The sequence below is a fragment of the Lithobates pipiens genome, unplaced genomic scaffold (genome assembly GCF_037356315.1).
Source record: "Lithobates pipiens isolate NorthernLeopardFrog02 unplaced genomic scaffold, aLitPip1_a1.2 Scaffold_13, whole genome shotgun sequence".
NCBI classification, from domain to species: domain Eukaryota; kingdom Metazoa; phylum Chordata; class Amphibia; order Anura; family Ranidae; genus Lithobates; species Lithobates pipiens.
This window is the reverse complement of record NW_027507718.1, coordinates 415,140,438-415,160,510: the sequence shown is the minus strand read 5'-3', so window position 1 is coordinate 415,160,510 and position 20,073 is coordinate 415,140,438. Positions and strand designations below refer to the sequence as shown.

General features: G+C 39.4%; 1 protein-coding gene across 1 annotated transcript in view; it reads right to left on the bottom strand.

Moving 5' to 3' along the window:
* GABRA2 (gamma-aminobutyric acid type A receptor subunit alpha2) overlaps positions 1 to 20,073 on the bottom strand; it is a 261,837-nt gene that overhangs the window by 78,159 nt on the left and 163,605 nt on the right. Inside the window, exon 6 of the mRNA XM_077477538.1 lies at positions 18,479 to 18,561. Coding sequence (XP_077333664.1) covers positions 18,479 to 18,561 — 83 coding nt within the window. The remainder of the gene's footprint in view (positions 1 to 18,478; positions 18,562 to 20,073) is intronic.

Sequence of the window (20,073 nt, the reverse complement as noted above, 5' to 3'; positions counted from 1 at the left end):
AGATGACTTCCCTTGGCTGGGGTGGAGAAGAGGGAAGATGATGTCATGATCTCAGCCTCAGAGGGAATTTTGTATTCATTCATAGAATACAAGTCTTCCCATGAATAGCTAAGTGCCGCTCATTCCAACTTGATTTTCTTCAAGAAATTAGACTGGAAGTTCCCATCCCACTGTGTACTGTACTGTGTACTGCTGTGTACTGTATGTAGGTGAGGGTTGATATCATTCATATAGTGCACCCATTAGTGCAGTACTAGTTTGTTTGGGCCAGCCTGGCCCAAACAAACTATTTAAAGGGACATTAAATGTGGAGATCAGCTTTAAACTCTTTAGCTTTGGATAGAGTGGGAAAGAGTTAGAACCCAGTGATGATTTTAGTGCTGGCTCTGTCCCTTCTGGGCAAATTCACCTTCTTTATTTGTCCTGCTGACCATTGTGTCTGGTTGAGAAAGTAATGAGAACTCTTCCAATGGGGATAGCTGTTCAGGTGAAAACTAAGAGTAAATTTACATTTGTTTTAGAGATATCTCCTAATACTTGCTCTTGCATCTTTGGGATAGAGAGTACAAGAAATATATATCTTTGATGGTAAAAAAAATAAAAATAACTGACAGGGATTCTATTCCCAGGCTATTTCCGGTTTTATCCAAAACCTTAAAAAAAGCTAAAAAACTTTACATACATTTTAAAACACTGGCTACTCTGCGCTCAAAGGCTAAATCCATTATGACAGAGTCTTAGCAGCTTCTTCTATTGGGTCAATTCAAACTGCCCAAAACTGAATTAAAATGAGTCTTGTGTTCTGTACATGAGTGAGGCCTTGGCATGGCCCACATGGAAAGCCCTTACAGGAATTGTAATGAAGACGCAGAGAGAAAAAAGCACAGCTGCAGAGGCAATTCAGAAAGTAGTGCATTGAGAGAAAGCTCAAGGGACAGTACAGCTGATCCTCTGTGTTACAAGCAGAAAAGATGAGTGTTATATGCATGAATGCTGAGGCACTTAGAAAGTGTTTGGCATTAGTTCATATAGTTCCATAAAGAATACATGCTATTTAAAGCTAAACTCCAGGCTAATCAAATATTCTCTAAATATAAGAGATACAGTGCCTTGAAAAAGTATTCATATCCCTTGAAATTTTCCACATTTTGTCATGTTATAACCAAAAACCTAAATGTATTTTATTGGAACTTTATGTGAAAGACAAACACAAAGTGGTTCATAATTGTAAAGTGGAAGGAAATTGATAAATGCTTTTCAATTTTTTTTTTTTTATAAATATGTGTGCATTTGTATTCAGCCCCCTTTCTCTGATACCCTTAACTAAAATCCCTTAACTAAAATCTAATGGAACCAATTGCCTTCAGAAGTCACCTAATAAGTAAATAGAATCCCCGTTTGTAATTTATTATGAGTATAAATGCAGCTGTTCTGTGAAGCCCTCAGAGGGTTGTTAGCGAATCTTAGTGAACAGACCGCAACATGAAGGCCAAGGAACACACCAGACAGGTCAGGGATAACATTTTGGAGAAGTTTAAAGCAGAGTTATAGTCATAGCCATAGTGGGTGAGATTGAAAAAAAGACACAAGTTCATCAAGTCCAACCTATGTGTATGATTATATGTCAGTATTACATTGTATATCCCTGTATGTTGCAGTCGTTCAGGTCCTTATCTAATAGGTTTTTTTTAAACTATCAATGCCCCCCGCTGAAACCACTGCCTGTGGAAGGGAATTCCACATCCTTGCCACTCTTACAGTAAAGAACCTTCTATGCAGGTTAAGGTTAAACCTCTTTTCTTCTAATTTTAGTGAGTGGCCTTGTGTCTTATTAAACTCCCTTCCACAAAAAAGTTTTATCCCTATTGTGGGGTCACCAGTATGGCATTTGTAAATTTAAATCATATCCCCTCTCAAGCACCTCTTCTCCAGAGAGAATAATTTCTGTGCTTGCAACTTTTCGTCATAGCTAATTATCCTCCAGACCCTTTATTAGCTTTGTTGCCCTTCTTTGTACTCGCTCCATTTCCAGTATCTCCTTCCTGAGGACTGGTGTCCAGAACTGGACAGCATACTCCAGATGAGGCCGGACTAACATCTTGTAGAGTGGGAGAATTATCACTTTATCCCTGGAGTTAATCCCCTTTTTAATGCATTCCAATATTATGTTTGCTTTGTTAGCAGCAGCTTGGCATTGCATGCCATTGCTGAGCCTATCATCTACTAGGACCCCCAGGTCCTTTTCCTAGATTCCCCCAGAGGTTCACCCCCTAGCGAGTAGATTGCATTCATATTTTTGCCACCCAAATGCATTATTTTAAATTTTTCTACATTAAACCTCATTTGCCATATAGTTGCCTATCCCACACATTTTTTCAGATCTTCTTGCAAGTTTTCCACATACTGTGGAGAATTTATTGCCCTGCTTAGCTTGTGTTGTCCGCAAATACAGAGATTGAGCCCTTTACCCCATCCTCCAGGTTGGAGGATTAGTTCCAGCACAGAACCCTGGGGGACCCCACTTCCCACCCATGACCATTCCCAGTATTCCCCATTTATCACCACCCTCTGAACTCGTCCTTGTAGCCAGTTTTCAATCCATGTACTCACCCTATGGTCCATGCCAACTGACCTTACTTTGTACAGTAAATGTTTATGGGGAGCTGTGTCAAATGCTTTTGCAAAATCCAGATACACCATGTCTACAGGCCTTCCTTTATCTAGATGGCAGCTCACCTCATCATAGAAGGTAACTTAGTATAGAAGGCAAACCTACCAAGACATGGCTATCCACCTAAACCGAGAGGCCGGGCAAGGAGAGCGTTAATCAGAGAAGCAGCCAAGAGGGCCATGGTAACACTAGAGGAGTTGCAGTGATCCACAGCTCAGGTGGTAGAATCTGTCCACAGGACAACTATATGTGGTGCACTCCACAAATCTGGCATTTATGGAAGAGTGGCAAGAAGAAAGCCATACGAAGTCCTGTTTTCAGTTTGCAAGAAGCCATGTGGGGGACACAGCAAACATGTAGAAAAAGGTGCTCTGGTCAGATGAGACCAAAGTTGAACTTTTTGGCCTAAAAGCAAAATGCTATGTGTGACAGAAAACTAACAATGCACATCAACCTGAACACACCATCCCCACCATGAAACATGGTGGTGACAGAATCACGTTGTGGGGTTGATTTTCTCCAGCAGGGATAGGGAAGCTGGTCAGAGTTGATGGAAAGATGGATGGAGCCAAATACATCTTACAAGAAAACCTGTTAGAGTCGGCAAAAGACTTGAGATGGGGCAGAGGTTCACCTCCCAGCAGGACAACGACCCTAAACATACAGCCAGAAATAAAATGGAATGGTTTAGATCAAAGCATATTTATGCGATAGAATGTCCCAGTCAAAGCGCAGACCTAAATCCAATTGAGAATCTGTCCCAAGGCTTGAAAATTGATCTTCACAGATGCTCTTCATCCAATCTGACAGAGCTTGAGCTATTTTGCAAAGAAGAATGGGCAAACATTTCACTCTCTAGATGGGCAAAGCTGTTAGAGACATATCCAAAAAGACTTGCAGCTGTAATTGCAGTGAAAGGTGGTTCTACAAAGTATTTACTCGGGGGGGGTTGAATACAAATGCACGCCGCACTTTTCACAAATTTATTTGTAAAAAAAAATGTAACCACTTAAGGACCGGGCCTATTTTTTGGACTCAGTGTTTACAAGTTAAAACCATTTTTTTTGCTAGAAAATTACTTAGAATCCCCAAACATTATACATATTTTTTTGGAAGACAACAGTAAAGTTAGCCCATTTTCTTTTTATATTGTTAAAGATAATGATACGCTGAGTAAACTGATACCCAACATTTCACTGTAAAAACTGTAAACATTTCTACAGGTTACCAGTTTTAAATTACAGAGGAGGAGCTTTCGCTCTAATGATCACGACGACATCTCACATGGTGGTCGAGTGGTTTGAACACTGTTTCATATGCAGGAGCTACTCATGTATGTGTTTGCTTCTGCGCGTGAGCTCGTCGGGATGGGGCACTTAAATTTATTTATTTTTATTTCTAATTTATTTTACATTGTATTTTTTATTTTGACACTGTCATTTAAAAAAAAAATGGGGGTTGCTTTTATCCCTATTACAAGGAATGTAAACATCCCTTGTAATAGAAAAAAAGCATGACAAGACCTCTTAAATATGAAATCTGGGGTCAAAAAGAACTCAGATATCATATTTACACTAAAATGCAATAAAAAAAACGTAATTTGAGAAAAAATATATATGTAGCACTAACCCCCGAAGGTTTAATTGGGCTTACCGTTACCTTCTTCTCCTCGATTTATGTCTAGGGGTTTCCCGTGGTAAATGGCCTAGTAACTTGAGAGACTCTCGACAGGTTAGCATAAAGAGATTTTTATTTGCAAAAAACGTAGACAACAAACAGTCTCTTAAAATAGGATCAGAGGGTTCGTAAGAAAGTTCAGGTACTCTTATGCCGCGTACACATGACCGGACTTTTCAACATCAAAAGTCCGACGGAATGATTCCGGCAGACCATTAGATCGTGTGTGGGCTGCAGCGGACTTTTGATTTGCAAAAGTCTGACAGACTTTAGAAATGGAACATGTTTCAAATTTTTCCGACAGAACTCCGCCGGACCCAGTTCCTACTGAGAAATCCGCTCGTGTGTATGCTAGTCCGACGGACAAAAACCGACGCGAGGGCAGCTATTGGCTACTGGCTATGAACTTCCTTATTCTAGTCCAGTCGTACGTCATCACGTTCGAATCCGTCGGACTTTGGTGTGATTGTGTGTGGCAAAGTCCGTTCATTTGGAAAGTCTGTCAGAACTCTGCCAGAACTCCATCAGAACTCCGTCGAAAGTCTGTCAGACCTAAGTCCGGTCGTGTGTACGCGGCATTAGTGTCAAAGTCAATAATAAAGGACTTGCTTACTTTGACTAAATCCAGAGAATAGCCATTCACGAATGGATGTTCACTCAAGTTGGATAGTCCCTCTCTCACAAGGCCTAGCAGCCAACAAGGTGCTTAACTCAGGAACAAGTCTCTGCCACAGACGTCGTTGTAGAACATACAGGAATAAGTCTCTGCCACAGACGTTGTTGTAGAACATTCAGGAAACTAACATTTGTAGAACACTCATGTGATACCTGGATCTTTAAGCCAGCTTGGCGATACCCACGAGACTGGTTTCACTTAGGTACTTCAGCCCCACCAGGCTCTTGCTAAGAAGCCAACCCGTATGTGGCCTTCTTCTGAAGAGTCCTCCCCTGGATAGCTACGAAGTTACTGGGCCTCTCCAACTACCGAAGACAGCATGGACCACCTAGGAATCCTTCTTTAGTTTCCTTGCCTCGGGCTAGCCAGCCCCGAAACAATAAGTCGGGTGGATCCGCACCCCAGGCCATAGCCTTCCTGGGAGCTGGTCAGGAGGACCAGGACTATGGAGTCAGAACATACTTCTGGACTGGAGCCCCGAACCACATGACATCTGCATCTTAAGTACCCTCTACCAGAAAGCACAGCAAGAGTGACACTCCCACTGGGTGGGCTCCGAGAGAAGATAACCTTAAAGCACCCAACCAGACTGTGGTTCCATGCCTGCCAGAGGAGACAGTGCCCCCTGTGGCCAGGCTAAACATCCTATAGTCCAGTTAGACTGATGCTGAGGTCCAAATTTGAAACAATTGAACCCAAACCAAACTGAAGTTTAAGTGTAACCCTAACTTTCAAAACATATAGCGCACGCTCTTCAGTAGTGGGCGCTACATTTATATAATTTCTCTTTTAAGAACATTGGGTAGAAGTGACGCCTCTTCTGCCAGTCAACGCTATAGAGCCGAGTAGGGGGCCATCTTCCCCTCCCTCGGCAGCCAGCCAAACAGGGGAGAGGACGCAATTGTCTCTGGCGCTACAGGTGGCTCCGGAAAGTGGCAACCACTTTAATCCGAGACCAACTTTAAAAGAGACCAACGGAGAAAAATTGCTGTGGAGGCCACTTTAATCTGAAAGCGAACCACCTGCTAAAGAAGAGGATACCTATCTGCTGCCATAACAATGATATTCCTCTTCAAAGTGCCATATAAGGATGGCAGTCCGTAAGTGGTTAAAAAACATTTATCATTTTCTTTCTACTTCACAATTTGTGTTGGTCTATCATACAAAATCTCAATAAAATACATGTATGTTTTTGGCCGTAACATGATAAAATATGGAAAATTTTAAGGGGTATGAATACTTTTTCAAGTCACTGTGTGTGTATTCTTACCTGAATCTTTTTGCATTGGAGTTCAGCTTAAAATTGTAACTCCCGACACAACATTTGTTTATTTTTTAAAACAATGGAAAAATAAAAAAAATCTCTGTCAGGATTTTATTTTCAGTGTCTCTGTTGGAACGATTACCCAAGCTTTCTCTGGGGAACAGAAAGTTGTGCAGTGATATTGACAGAACTGTTTACTTTTCCCAAATCTTGGTATGTCTTCTGTTTCTAAAGGTTTTACATTTTATTTACTCAGAAAACTCTTTAAAAAAAGATATAAGTAGGTTTTCTTCCGCAAAGACATATTCCCTGTACACACGGTCAGACTCTCCGATGGAAAATGTGTGATTGGACTGTGTTGTCGGAAATTCTGATCGCGTGTGGGCTCCATCTGACTTTTTCTGTCGGAATTTCTGACACATAAAGTTTGAGATCTGGATGTAAAATTCCGACAACAAAATCTGATCGTTTAAATTCCCATCGTGTGTATACAATTCCGACACACAAAGTGCCACACATGCTCAGAATAAATTATGAGACAAAAGCTATTGACTACTGGCCTCTTTATAGTCCCATCGTACGTGGTTTACGTCCCCTCATTCTGAACGATCGGATTTTCTGACAACTTTGTGCGACCGTGTGTATGCAAGACAAGTTTGGGCCAAAATCTGTCAGAAAAAATCTGACGGATTTTGTCGTTGGAATGTCCGACATTGTGTACAGGCCAATATAGTAAAACCGTATACTGAAATGCTTGATCAGCCTTATAAATGCTTTGAAAGTAAAAGCCACCCATAAGAACAAGCACTATTCTAAAAGTTTCTTTGGTGCTCATATCACCCTATCACTAGGAGCTGGGTCTGTCTGAATTGTTACTAAGCCCGACTCACCATTACTCTTATTTTTTTCTATACGTGTGGCCGTTATGAAGCATTTCATAAAAAAATCCTAGTAATGGAACAGTCCACAACAATCTTCCACCTAATGATTTAAATGTTTTCCAGTTTCAAGCTATACATATATACATATAGAGAAATCATTTATACTTAAAGGAGAAACTATAGGCAAAACTTTTTTTCTATTTTGGATAGAGTAAAGTAGGGTCATAACCCCTTTATTTTTTGCCATTGGAAGATTTCCCTCTCCATCACTTTTCTGGAGACAATCCAAAATTTTGGATTTTATTTTACTTTCACTTTCAATGATATTGGTAAACAGGACAAATGGAGAGGATGAATCTCCCTAATGGTTACACAGACAGCAATAAAAACTAAAAACTGACACGTGATATAATCCATCTCCACTCTATCCAAAACTAAAAAAAAGTTTTGCCTTAAGGAGCAGTTGGGTGTTTTTTTCAGCTGCCCCTGAACTCTCCTCTATGTTATCTTATCAGTACATGTACACAGGGTCGTTTATAGTCATTTCTAGGCAGCAGAGTTTAGAATAATTTTTTGGAAAGCAAAAAAATGTATTCAGGACGGATGTTCAGAGGCATTTGAAACGCCAAATGCCTGTAACAGCTTGTAAACACGTGTAAATGTGGTAACTTGGTAATGGAGGTACATTTTTGACTATTTGAAAAAAATAAAATCTTTTTATTTAGAAACTATTCTGAATGCAAACGTGGATAAACGCGGCATGTAAAGGCAGCAAAACTAACGTTTTTAAACATCATTTACTATCTGTCAAGTTAAATCGTTCAGGAGGAGGTTTTAAAATGTCCTGTCTACATTAAACCTTAGTCATACTTTAATGTCAAGGAAAAAAGTTCTGATTAATTTTCTTCGTAATTTCAACAGTTTGGCTTTTCAAAACAGGGAAATGATTGACACTGTGGGGTTGATTTAAAGCAAATAGACTGTGCACTTTCCAAAGTGCAGTTTCCCTCTGCAAGTGCAGTTGCTCCAGAGTTTAGCAAATTAGGTAAGGCTTCACTTTACAAAGAATGCCCAATCACGTGCAAGGAAAGTAAAAAAAAAACTGCATTTTTGCTTGCACATGATTGGATTGCTGGAAGTCTTCTCATTTACTAAGCTCTACGGCAACTGCACTTGTAGAATGCAACTGCACTTTGCAAAGTGTTTAGTCCTTTTCCCTTTAGTATATTAACCCCTGTGAGTTGAAGACTGCGGCAGATTATTAAATTCAATCAAAAGCTCAAAGAAAGGTTACCAAACTGCCACATGTTTGACCAGCATGAATGTTTAGCTTTAAAACTGACATGAAGCTGACATGCTGTCTTTAAGCCAAGTTGATTTTAGCCTGTAAATCAGTGGCGGCTGGTGCTAAACTTTGTGGGTGGCTGCAAATAAGCCCCCCAGGTCTGCACTCACCCCTCCAAGGTCCCCCTGCACTGACCCCTCCATGGCATGGTCCCTCCGCACTCACCCCTCAGCAACATTGTCCCCCCACGCTCAGCCCCTCCATGGCACTGCCCTCCACAGCACAGTCCCCCCTCACTCACCTCTCCATGGCACGGCCCCCCCAAACTCAGCCCCTTGACAGCTGCCGCGGCTTCTCATCCCAGCCAACCCAATCTGCCTTGTGTCCTGATTGGCCAGGAGGAGATGCCAGAAGACAATCGTGAATATTGATTCGCTAGTGTCATGAGTGTGTGGAGCCGAAGCTTTTTCAAGCCAATTAAAGCCTCAGGCTTTAATCATGTGGCTTGAAAAAAACCTCATACACATGTCTGAGTCCAGCACCCTGAATGCATCCCCGCATGCAAACTAGGGGGGTGGCGCCCCTGTGCCCCTAATGGACCAGTCGATCCTGCTGCAAATATTCATTTTGGATTTGAAAGCTGTTATGAAAATTTGCCTATGGTAAGAGATATGTTAACTACCTTAAAAAAAAAAAAGCACGCAAGCCTGGCATAGCAGGAAGTAATCACAGTCTATGCATGTCTCAAAATACTGATCAATTGATCTCTATTAGGAATTAAGATAGCGGGAGAGAAAGACTGTACTCATGCTCCGAACAGCTTATAAATGTTGTTTGCAAAAAAAACTCTTCACAGTGATCAATATCTCACTTTTCTTAGCAACTCCCAAAATCCATTTACATTCTAGTGGAAGCAGAACAAGAAAATAAACAAGACTCAGACATTTAACAAAGACATTTTAAGAAATGAGATTATATAAAGTATATCTAAATCCAAAACAAACTTTTAAGGAACAGTTAAAATTTGTCAGATTGGTATTTTTGTCACCTGTGTTCTGTTCAAAATATTTGATTTTTTTACTTTTTTCCAGTGAGAGTAATCATCATGACAGAGAGTAAATACCCCCACTGGGAACAAAGGCAGTAGCTCTAACTCTTCCAAACCTGAAAAAAATGGGGTTTATTCTTTTACAATAATACAATAAGGCTTCTAGTAGCCATTTCATATTATTAAAGTTGCATCTGAGCTTTAGTAGCTGTAAAAGCACTTATATAGTGAAGATATTTCTACAAAAAAAATGAGTTTCAGTGTCTGATTCACAGAAGTATAGTTTAATATATGCACGATGACTCAATCTCTATCTGTAGAAAGACAGAAATAGCAAGATTTGTGGTGCATGACATGCTGAGAGTTACATAAAGCTTAAGTATGCTGAGGGAGAATACATCCCCTGCCAGTAACACTATATTACACCGTGGTAGCCTAATGCAGAGGTGGACAAAATTATACTTAATTATAGGTAATAATTAAAACGATCCTTTCATGCCAAGGTGCTTTGTCTGCAGTTTCTGCAGCTAAATTATTTATCCCCTTTGTGCTGTCCACATGTGTGCTTATGGCTATTTTCCTGTGCTGTCAAAATCTGCATATTTCCTGTGCAAAAAGAGTAGTATATTCACCTTACAAAAACAGCATCTGTCTACCATAAATATTTACATGTTTCCAGAAGCAACCTGGTTTTGGACTGCATGGAACCCACCTCTAGGACATAGTATGTGTATTTTTGGTGTGTGGATGTTTGCATTCTTAGGACTCTTGCACATGATACTCCTGTTTGAGCATCTACTTTTTCAGATATAATTTCAGCCGTTTCTTTTGTATTTTTGCGCAATTTCATGTATATGCATTCACGCAATTTTGCGCGTGCTAGCGCAATTTTAATTTATTCTCATGTTTTCGCTCCGTACATTATGCAAATATTTTAAAATTTGTCCTGTGTGGTGAGCTTGCTTGACTCACTGAGGGAATAAAAAGCTCAGGTGAAAAAGTCTGAGTACTCTGGGCTCTATAAAAATGTTGTCACTGAACAGTTGAAGGACACCACATTGCCAGGCAGCATGTGATGAAAGTAGATGAGGAATTTGTTAACCCAGATGAGAGGATTGCGGAGGACACCATTGCTCTGGTGGTGCCCAAACCTCACCGCAAGTTGGTGTTAGAATTGGCCTATGGGCATATTCTTGGGGGACATTTAGGACCTGAAAAGTCCCAAGAGGGAATAATATATAGAGATTCTATTGGCATAAGAGCGAAGTGAAAATGTACTGTTCTTCCTGTCCAGTGTATCAGATTTCTGCACCAATGCCAAATTTCCATAGTCCTTTGGTTCTGCTGCCCATCATTGAGGTCCCTTTTAAGAGGATCACCATGGATTTGTTTGGCCTCTCCTGAAGTGTGCTAAAGGGGCACCAATACATCTTAGTGATAATGGACTTTGCCACCCAGAAGCAAATACTTTCAGAAACACCACGGTCAAAACAATAGCCAAAGAATTATTTCAGGTTTTCAGCAATGTATTCATTCCTAAAGAGCTACTAACCAACCAGGGCACCCTGTTTATGTCCAAAGTAACTAAAGAGCTGGAAAAAATAGGTGATGTGAATTACAAAATTAGTCAATCAGGAAGACTGTGTCAATCGTTGGTCGATGTGACTAACCCATTTCCCGCTCCACCTACTGTAACTTAGTAATCTCTGTCAGGATAGTGGAGGCTTTGTCAAAAGCACAGCAACAGGAAGCTATAGAATTTATGCTCTGCAAAAAGGAACATTTTCAGAATTGCCTGGTCAGATGTCTGTGACTGAACACGGCATTATTACTTTACCAGGGGAAAGGGTCAAATTGAAACCCTATCAAATTTCAGAAGCCAGATGGGAGGTAATTTACCAAGAAGTAAAAACTGTGCTTTAACTGGTGGTTATAGCGGAGTCAAATAGTGATTGGTCCAGTCCTGTTGTGTTAGTGCCCAAACCAGATGGAAGTTGACGGTTTTGCAATAATTTTCACCTATTGAATAAGATCACTAAGTTTAACACCATGCCATGCATTGAAGGACTGACTGATCTTCTAGGGACATCCCAGGATATGAAGATGTTGGACTTGACCAAAGGGTACTGGAAAATTCCCCTCTTGTAATCGACCAAAAAAAAAAAACGCATTTGTAACTACAGATGGGTCTTTCCAATATTGGAGGATTAGCATTAAATGTTGGGTTAGGAGCTGTGTTTTCTCAAGCATTTAAGGGGGAAGAACATCTTAGAATTTACCTAAGCAGGAAACTAATAAACTAAATTATGCTACCATTGAAAAGAAGTGTTTAGCAATAAAATGGGCTTTAGATTCTCTTCAATACTATCTCTTGGGTAGACATTTTGAGCTGGTAACAAATCATGCTCCTTTAAAATAGATGGCACACAACAAAGAGGCCAATAGGAGAGTGAGATGGTTCCTAGCCCTTCAAGAATTTTATTTTTAAGTGAAACACCACCCAGGTGTCCAGATGAGGAATGCATATGCCTTGTTCCAAATTCACACGTGCCTGGCAAGCCATGTTCCAACCCTCGGGTTGAAACATAAGGGCGAAAGGAGTTTGTGGTAGGAAGCCAGGAAAAATGGCTATAGTTGTGTCCAAGATGGGAGATGTATTTGTCCAAGATTCAAGCATTATACAGACTGTTTTTCTTTTGGTGTTGTGTAGTAAGCTTGCTTGGTTCACTGAGGAGAAAATTAGCTCAGCTGAAGCGGGTCTGAATACTCTGGGCTCTATAAAACTCCCAGGCTGCTTAGGGAGAATACTCCAATTCCAGAATCAGATCTTGGGCAGGACAGACTGGGGAGAAGTGCCTTGCATGTATGGTGAGATTAAAGTGGAGTTCCAACCAAAATGGAACTTCCACTTTAAAGGAAGGTGACCCCCTGACATTCCACATTTGGAATGTCATTTTTTTTCGAAGGGGAGCAGATACCCTCAGCTCCCACATCCTCGTGGCGCACCGCAGCACCGAAAGGGAGATCACCTCTCCCATCTCCCCCTCGGCAATCATCTGGGACACATCACAGGTCCCAGATGATTGCCCGGCCAGTCACAGCACGCCGACAGTAACAATGCCAGTGGCACAGAGAGGAGGGAGAGACGAGCGGGGTTTTGTTCCCCCACATCGCTGGACCCTGGGACAGGTGAGTGTCTGATTATTAAAAGTCAGCAGCTGCAGTATTTGTAGCTGCTGACTTTTATTTTTTTAAGCAGAACTCGGCTTTAAGTCTGTGTGACTAAGGGCTACGATTTATTCTGTGTGACTGTCAGGTGCCTGGACAGCAGTAGGTTGCTCCAGGACAGTTAGCTAGGATCCAGTCTTTGGACTGCCCAGCGTGGCAAGGATTTATTTTCAGTTTTTGTTTTATTTTGCTGTTTTGATGCCTGTACTTTGCGGACACAGACTTTATGATTAAACCACACTTATGTTTTACCAAGATCCTGCTGTGCCTTTTAACAAGGCTGTGGATTCATTCAAGGCATCACACACAACCTGCTGCTAAGCTAATTTCTCACAATATCTATAACACATATATAAAAATCAAAAAGAGACCCAAAACCACTGTACTTTCTTATTAACCAAGCAATCAGTAAAGTGTCCATTTCAAGCATCATATAAAGTATTACACCAAATTAACATGGGTTGTGCCTATAAACATGGATGACATCAGGTTATTGCGACTCTGTTGAATTTTGAAGGATAGATTCACTTTTATATAAAAAAAAAAAAAAAAAGGAAGCACCTTTGCAGTTAAATATATATATATATATATATATATTCTTAGGAGCCTGCAGAGCCCTGCACCTGCCATCAGCAGATGTATAAATGTCAGTGGTTCCAAATTAGTGTCAAAAGTGTCTGATCTGTCTGCCGCAATGTCGCAGTCTCGATAAAAATTTCAGATCACCGCCATTACTAATGAAAAAATAATAATAATACAAATGGCATAAATTTCTCCCCTATTTTGTCGATGCTATAACTTTTGTGCAAACCAATCAATGTACACTTATTGCGACTTTTTTTTTACCAAAAATATGTAGAAGAATACAGCCTAAAATTAGAAATACATTTGTTTTTTTATATATATATTTTGGGGATATTTATTAGAGCAAAAAATAATTTTTTTTTTTTTTTTCGAAATCTTTTTTTGCTTCATATAGCGCAAAAATTAAAAACCGCACAGGTGATCAAATACCACCAAATGAAAGCTCTATTTGTGGGGAAAAAAGGACGTCAATTTTGTTTGGGTACAATGCAAAGGCTTAACGTTAAAGCAATGCAGTGCAGAATCGTAAAAAAATGCTCTGGTCATGAAGGGGGTAAAATCTTTTGGGGCTGAAGTGGTTACACATCCATTTTTTTTCAGATTTTCTTTTACAGAACATTGAGCAGTCACACATTTGCTAGTTTCCCTTTGAAACAGAATAGAAAATTAATTTAGAAAGGCTGTGTAAGAAATACTATTAAAAAAAATATTTATTAATGTTGTATGAGTACTTTCTACAAAGTCACATGTAATTATTGATTAATTGACACAGTTTACAGACGCAGGTTGGACTTGCTCTTAGAGAGGCTGGAGAGGCAGTTTTCTCATTCATCATTGTCTACTCAGCTGGTCTTATTTAGCTCTGACATATTCACTATCTGATTTTTCACAGATTCATGAATAGCTATATAAATGGCTGATAAAACCAGGCTAATCAAATTTGTCTTGATTCCCTTTATGAATATGATCCCAGAGAGGAAATGTCAGGTGATTCCCACATCATAGCCAGCACCCAATCTCAGATAAGCAGGTCCACCTCTGAGGCATTTTTAGCATTGCGGTGAAGGCACTTTGTCAGAAAGTACCTAAAATGTAGCTAATGTGCTTTGTCAGGGAATACGTACAGTACAGCTAATGTGCTTTGTCAGGAAATTCCTACAGCAGAGCAAGTGTGCTTCTTAAGGAACTCCCATAACACTGCAATGTTCTTCTTTATAAAGAGCTTGAAGCAAACTAAAGCGTGCTTTATCAGGGAATGCCCGCAATAAAGCAAATGCACTTTGCCATGGAACACCCATGTTGAAAACACTGTATGGTTCGCCAGATAATTCCACAGCAAAGTATGCTTAGTCAGCAGGGCCAGACCAGGATTTAAAAAGAGGTATTCATTGCTTTGAAGAGTATAGATAACACATGTAATCTGAATAAATAACCATGAAAGTGAACATTCTGTAATTTTTTTCATAAACTTAAAATCACAGCATGTATAGCTATAAAAAAGCCAGAACCAATGAATTAAAATGATTTGAGTACTAATGTTACACAAACTGTACCTCCTGTCATTAAAGTTTGTTCTACATGCCAATATTTTAGTTGAGTGCAATTAAGGTTTCCTTTCCTATGCTGAGAATGGACTGAGAGATTTTGGCATGACCAAATTAATACTCTTCCTCCCAGACCACACACACACACACACACACACACACACACACACACACACACACACACACACACACACACACACACACACACACACACACACTTTATGCCAATGAGCCAATGAAATGGGAAGCATTTCTGAATAGGTCAGTTTAGACTTTTTGTAGGATTACAAGCCAGTGCTATCTACATGTGTGATCGAACACTATTAGTAGCTGTGTATAACATTTTTATTGTTTTCATATGTTTAGGTCTCATTTAGTCTTCTAACTGAAAAGAATGCAAACCCTGTGTGGCTGATATCTTACTTTAATAAATTATAAGGAGAATATCCAAGGCAGGGTAAAATGCAATGCTCCCTCTAGTGGTTAATCTATAAATTGCCATATGGAATTCAATAATATAAATGGAAGGGCAAGAATAATTTTTTTAAAGCTTAGGTGCATTGCAACATTACTAATTGAAAAAAACAGTATGTGCTCATTAGAAGAAAGCTATACTTTCCCATATGTTTTGCCCCTGCAGTACAGTATGGATGCACATTTTGCCCTAAATTCCTACTAAAGAATAGAAGGACACATGTTACTGTGTTTTGACACATATATTCTGTAGTCTGAAAGCTGTATACCATATAGGAAAACTGTGCTGCTCCAAGCACCGGTGCAGGGCCTCCCAGAAACTCCAGCCACTGAAGGTGCAGGTGTTCTAAGGGCTCGTCTGGCCAATGCTAAACACTTGCAGTAAAAGAATACTCCATGAATCAGCTTAATACTGAATAGTACTAGACTGGCTTCAGCTGGTCTTCTCCCATGCCAAGCCCACATGGAGGATATCATCTGAAGCTGGTCTAGTACATTTCAGTATCAGGCTGATTTGTAGTGTGTGGCCCCACATTCTTTTACTGCTAATAGCTGTATAGTGTGATATCTAATGCTGCGTACACACGACCGGACTTTCCGGCAGAATAGGTCCGACAAAATCATTCTGACGGATAGTCCGATCGTGTGTGGGATAGTCCAATTGTTTTTCTTTAAAAAATTCAGACGGACCAATAAATAGAACATGTTTCAAATCTGTCCGACAGACTCAATTCCTATTGGGAAAACCGTTCGTCTGTACGACACAAGGGCAGCTATTGGCTACTGGCTTTTGAACTTCCTTTTCTAGTCCCATCATACCTCATCATGTTCAAAATGAGCGGACTTTCGAACAGACTTTAGTCTGTTCGTATGTGGGCAAGTCCGTTCATTCAGAAGTCCGTCGTAACTCTGTCGAAAGTCCTTCGGGAAGACCGTCGGACCTTTTCTGCCGGAATGTCCGGTCGTGTGTACATGGCATTAGACTCTGGTGCCTCAGACCACTTGTCTCAAAAGATTTGGAGTAAGTTTTGGTGTGCTGTTTACTAGTCTCCTTGCTGGAGGGAAATTTAAACTTGAGGACCTGCAGTGTAAGGATCACCTTGCTTCTGATATCTTTCACTCTGTAAATCTGTGCTTTCTCTACTCCTTATGCTGCTTCCTGATCATCGGTCACCATGAAGACAGCTCTGACATGAGTAAGCAAAGCTTCACTCCTCTACCAAGATGACTACCTTTACACCAAGGGTGTCCAACCTGAAGCCCCAGACGGATATGAATGTGGTCCAACATAAGATCGTAAACTGACTTAAAAATGTAGATTTATTTTTTTTGGAATTTAAAAAAAATGCATTTACACTTAGTGAACACATGCGGCCGAATAAAAAAATATAGAGTTCTAGATATATATACATATATCCCACTCTTCACAATCATGCCTTATTCATGTCATCAGTTTTCTGCAGAACGTATATTTGTGAGCAACTATTTTCAAGGATGAAGCACACGAAGGGCAAAATTAAAACCAAAATATCTGATGAGTACCTTGAGAATTCATTGAGAATTGCTACATCCATCAAACCAAATATTGATGTATTAATGTATCAAAAACACTGTCAAATATAGTTTTATGTTGCCCTGTTTTACTTTTATAATAAAAAATATTTTCAAAAAATTTCATTTTATTATTCAGATAGGTACGCTATCTATATCAGTGCTTGGTAACCTGTTATCTGCCCGATTTTTTTTCTGCTCATCAGCCATCCTAAAGCCATGCAATATGTGCAATTTGTTTCGGTTCGAATACATATTCTGACAAATTTTTTGTTAGATGTACCCAAATCTCTGAATGAAATAGAAGCAAATAGTAACAAATTTTGTTGAAATCCATTAAAATCTTTTAAAAGTTTTCTAACGAATTTCAACTTTTCAGAATGATTAGAATTCGGATCCGTCAAAAAAAAAGGATTGATGGATTTTAATTCTGTGTGAAGAAATAGCTGCTTTTTAAGCAGCGGGCCGGGATGCCAGCCACCCATGTCCTTAACAACCATGAGTCATCATCTGTCAGTGGGCTTTTCTACTGACAGATGAATGTAAAGATAAGGAATGTAATTGCTCATCAATAGAAAGATGTTATCCCCCCCAAATCCACAACAGACCCTTATCCGAGCATGCAGTCCGGCAGGTCAAGAAGAGGGGAGTGATCGAGTGCCCCCCTGCCTCCAGAACCATACCAGGCTACAAGTGTTTCCCTTAAAATCCATACCAGAACCAAAGGGCCTGGTATAGGCTGGGGGGGACCCCATGCCATGTTTTTTTTTAATTTTTACATTAATGGGCAATTGCTGGCATCCTTTATCTTTACATTCATCTGTCAGTGGGGAAGCCTGCTGATAGATTATGACTCATGGTTGTTAAGGATGCGGGCGGCCAGCTTCCCAGCCTGCTGCTTAACAACCAGCTATTTCTTCACAAATAATTCTAATTGTTCTGAAAAGTTGTGACTCATTAGAAAATGAATAAATTAAACAAATTGGATTGAAAACTAAACAAAATTTAACAAAATTGAAACAAAACTAAACTAATTCTAAAATCAAACTAAACAAATTCCATAAGGAAAAGAAATTAGTAACATAACGAATCTGTCTGAAACTAAACAAATTTTTCCATTATGCGCATGTCTACTAACCAATCAAGGTTAGGTCAGCGAACTTATCACTGAACTGTTGTGTTATGACAGGAGGATGCAGGGGGACCCCCACCCCACCAGAACAGCCATTGGCTGAGAGTGCTGATAGGTGTTGGTTGGATGCTGGTTTTTCTGATGACATGTTTAACATAAAATGAATAATAAAATATGACTTTGTCAAATTTGCAAATCATTAGATTCTGTGTTTATGTAGATTTTACGCAGTGTCAAAACTTTTTGGGAATTGGGGTTGTGAAATAAAAATAAATTATAAGCAGTTTTTGGTTATAATATACAACTAAACTGAGGATTTTATGTTTGTGTAGAGCTCTATTCCACTTAATGCAGTAGCGAGCCATAATTGTGTCTGCAACAATAAATGTAATAATGACACAAAACAAGTCAGTACATTCTAATTAACAAATGACCTTCAAACAAAGACAGGCAAATACTTACAGCTGCCAAATTTTAATGGACAGGCATGAGCATCCATAGGAAAATCTTCCAGATGCATAGGGCATTCAGCTTGGACGGTCAGCCTAAGCAGAAGGAAAAAAAAATTATTTTTTTTTTGCTGAAAATTAATACAAAAGATGAATCTATCCCAGAAAGCAGCAGAAGAACCCAGAATAACTGAGATAAATCTGTTTTATTCAAATAACATCATTAACATTTATATCTGCTCATTCTATTTCCTTTTTTATGTGGTCCTTCAACCAATATTCAGAACATAAAAACATTTCAAATAAACACAGCATTAACATAACTTGCATATTTTTTACAACTTCACCAAACTTTTAGCGATTGTCATGTCATGAATGTAGTGGTATCTACACATTTAGCTTATAGTAGTCAAATTAAGCAGAATGCTTCTTTGTTTTAGCTCAGAAGAAAATAATGTTTAACTAGTATTTTCCTCTATGAAACTGCTCTGCAAAACAACTGTGCTGTGATCGAAATGCACATTGATTTCCACAATATGCTGTGCAAATTATCAAAACACACCATACAATGAGTAAACTGGAAAATAGACAGATGTACTGTAAACGCAATCACTTTTGAAGGTTATTTTGGAAACCTGATTTTTACCATACTTGACTGTAAACAAAAACGATCTGCATGATTTAAATGAAAGGCAACCAAACGTACTTATATAAATAACTTTACCAGATTTCTAAATGTTATCTACCCCAAAATGACACTGGAAGGAACAGCATACATTTCTTACAAAACAGAACACATGCTGCAAAATGGCAGTGATTAAAATGACTAAATTAGAAAATGTGACCCTGACTGGAGGACCTTCCAGAACTCCCATCCTTTCTTCATCTCCTCTCCCTCATACCTTCCCTAATCTTACGCCTTTCCCCTACAATTCCAATCCTGCTTTAAACCAACATGCCATTATAACAATAACGGTTAAAGTTTAAGTTCCTGACCAATACAAAAGCTGGAGGAACCCATTGGCCATTGTGTAAGACCCTCAGTTTGACATATTTTACATTTTGCCCATTCCTCCTAATACAGAGCAGGCCTTTCCCTTTTTGGGACTGAGCTAGTATCAGTCCTTCCAACCACACCTTATATACAAACCTTCCTGTTCAGCACGCCTTTGGCACATACAGTTTATAATACACATCCTTGATGTATTTTTGTGATGTTTAGATTATTCATGACCATTGTTTGTATAAGCATTCTTTGCTGTGTCATCAATCAATTGACACTAGAGGTTACAATCATATGACACACAATTGATGGTTATGAAGCAGACCAAAGACTTACTTATACCCTTCCCAACCCAATGCTGTTTAATTTTTTGTGCTTCTGTAAACCTGTATTATTTCCAATAAAATATTTTGAAACAAAAAATAAAAATAAAAGGTTTCCCAAGTAATATTTTTGCTCCAGGGGAAACGTTGTATCTACCTCCAAGAATAGCTAACAGATTTCCAACCAATGCTTTTCTCAAAAAAATCAAAAGGCCTAAAACTAACAAAAATGTCAAAGGGCAATGATGCCTGTAGGCAATGGTGCACCTAGAACCTCTGAAT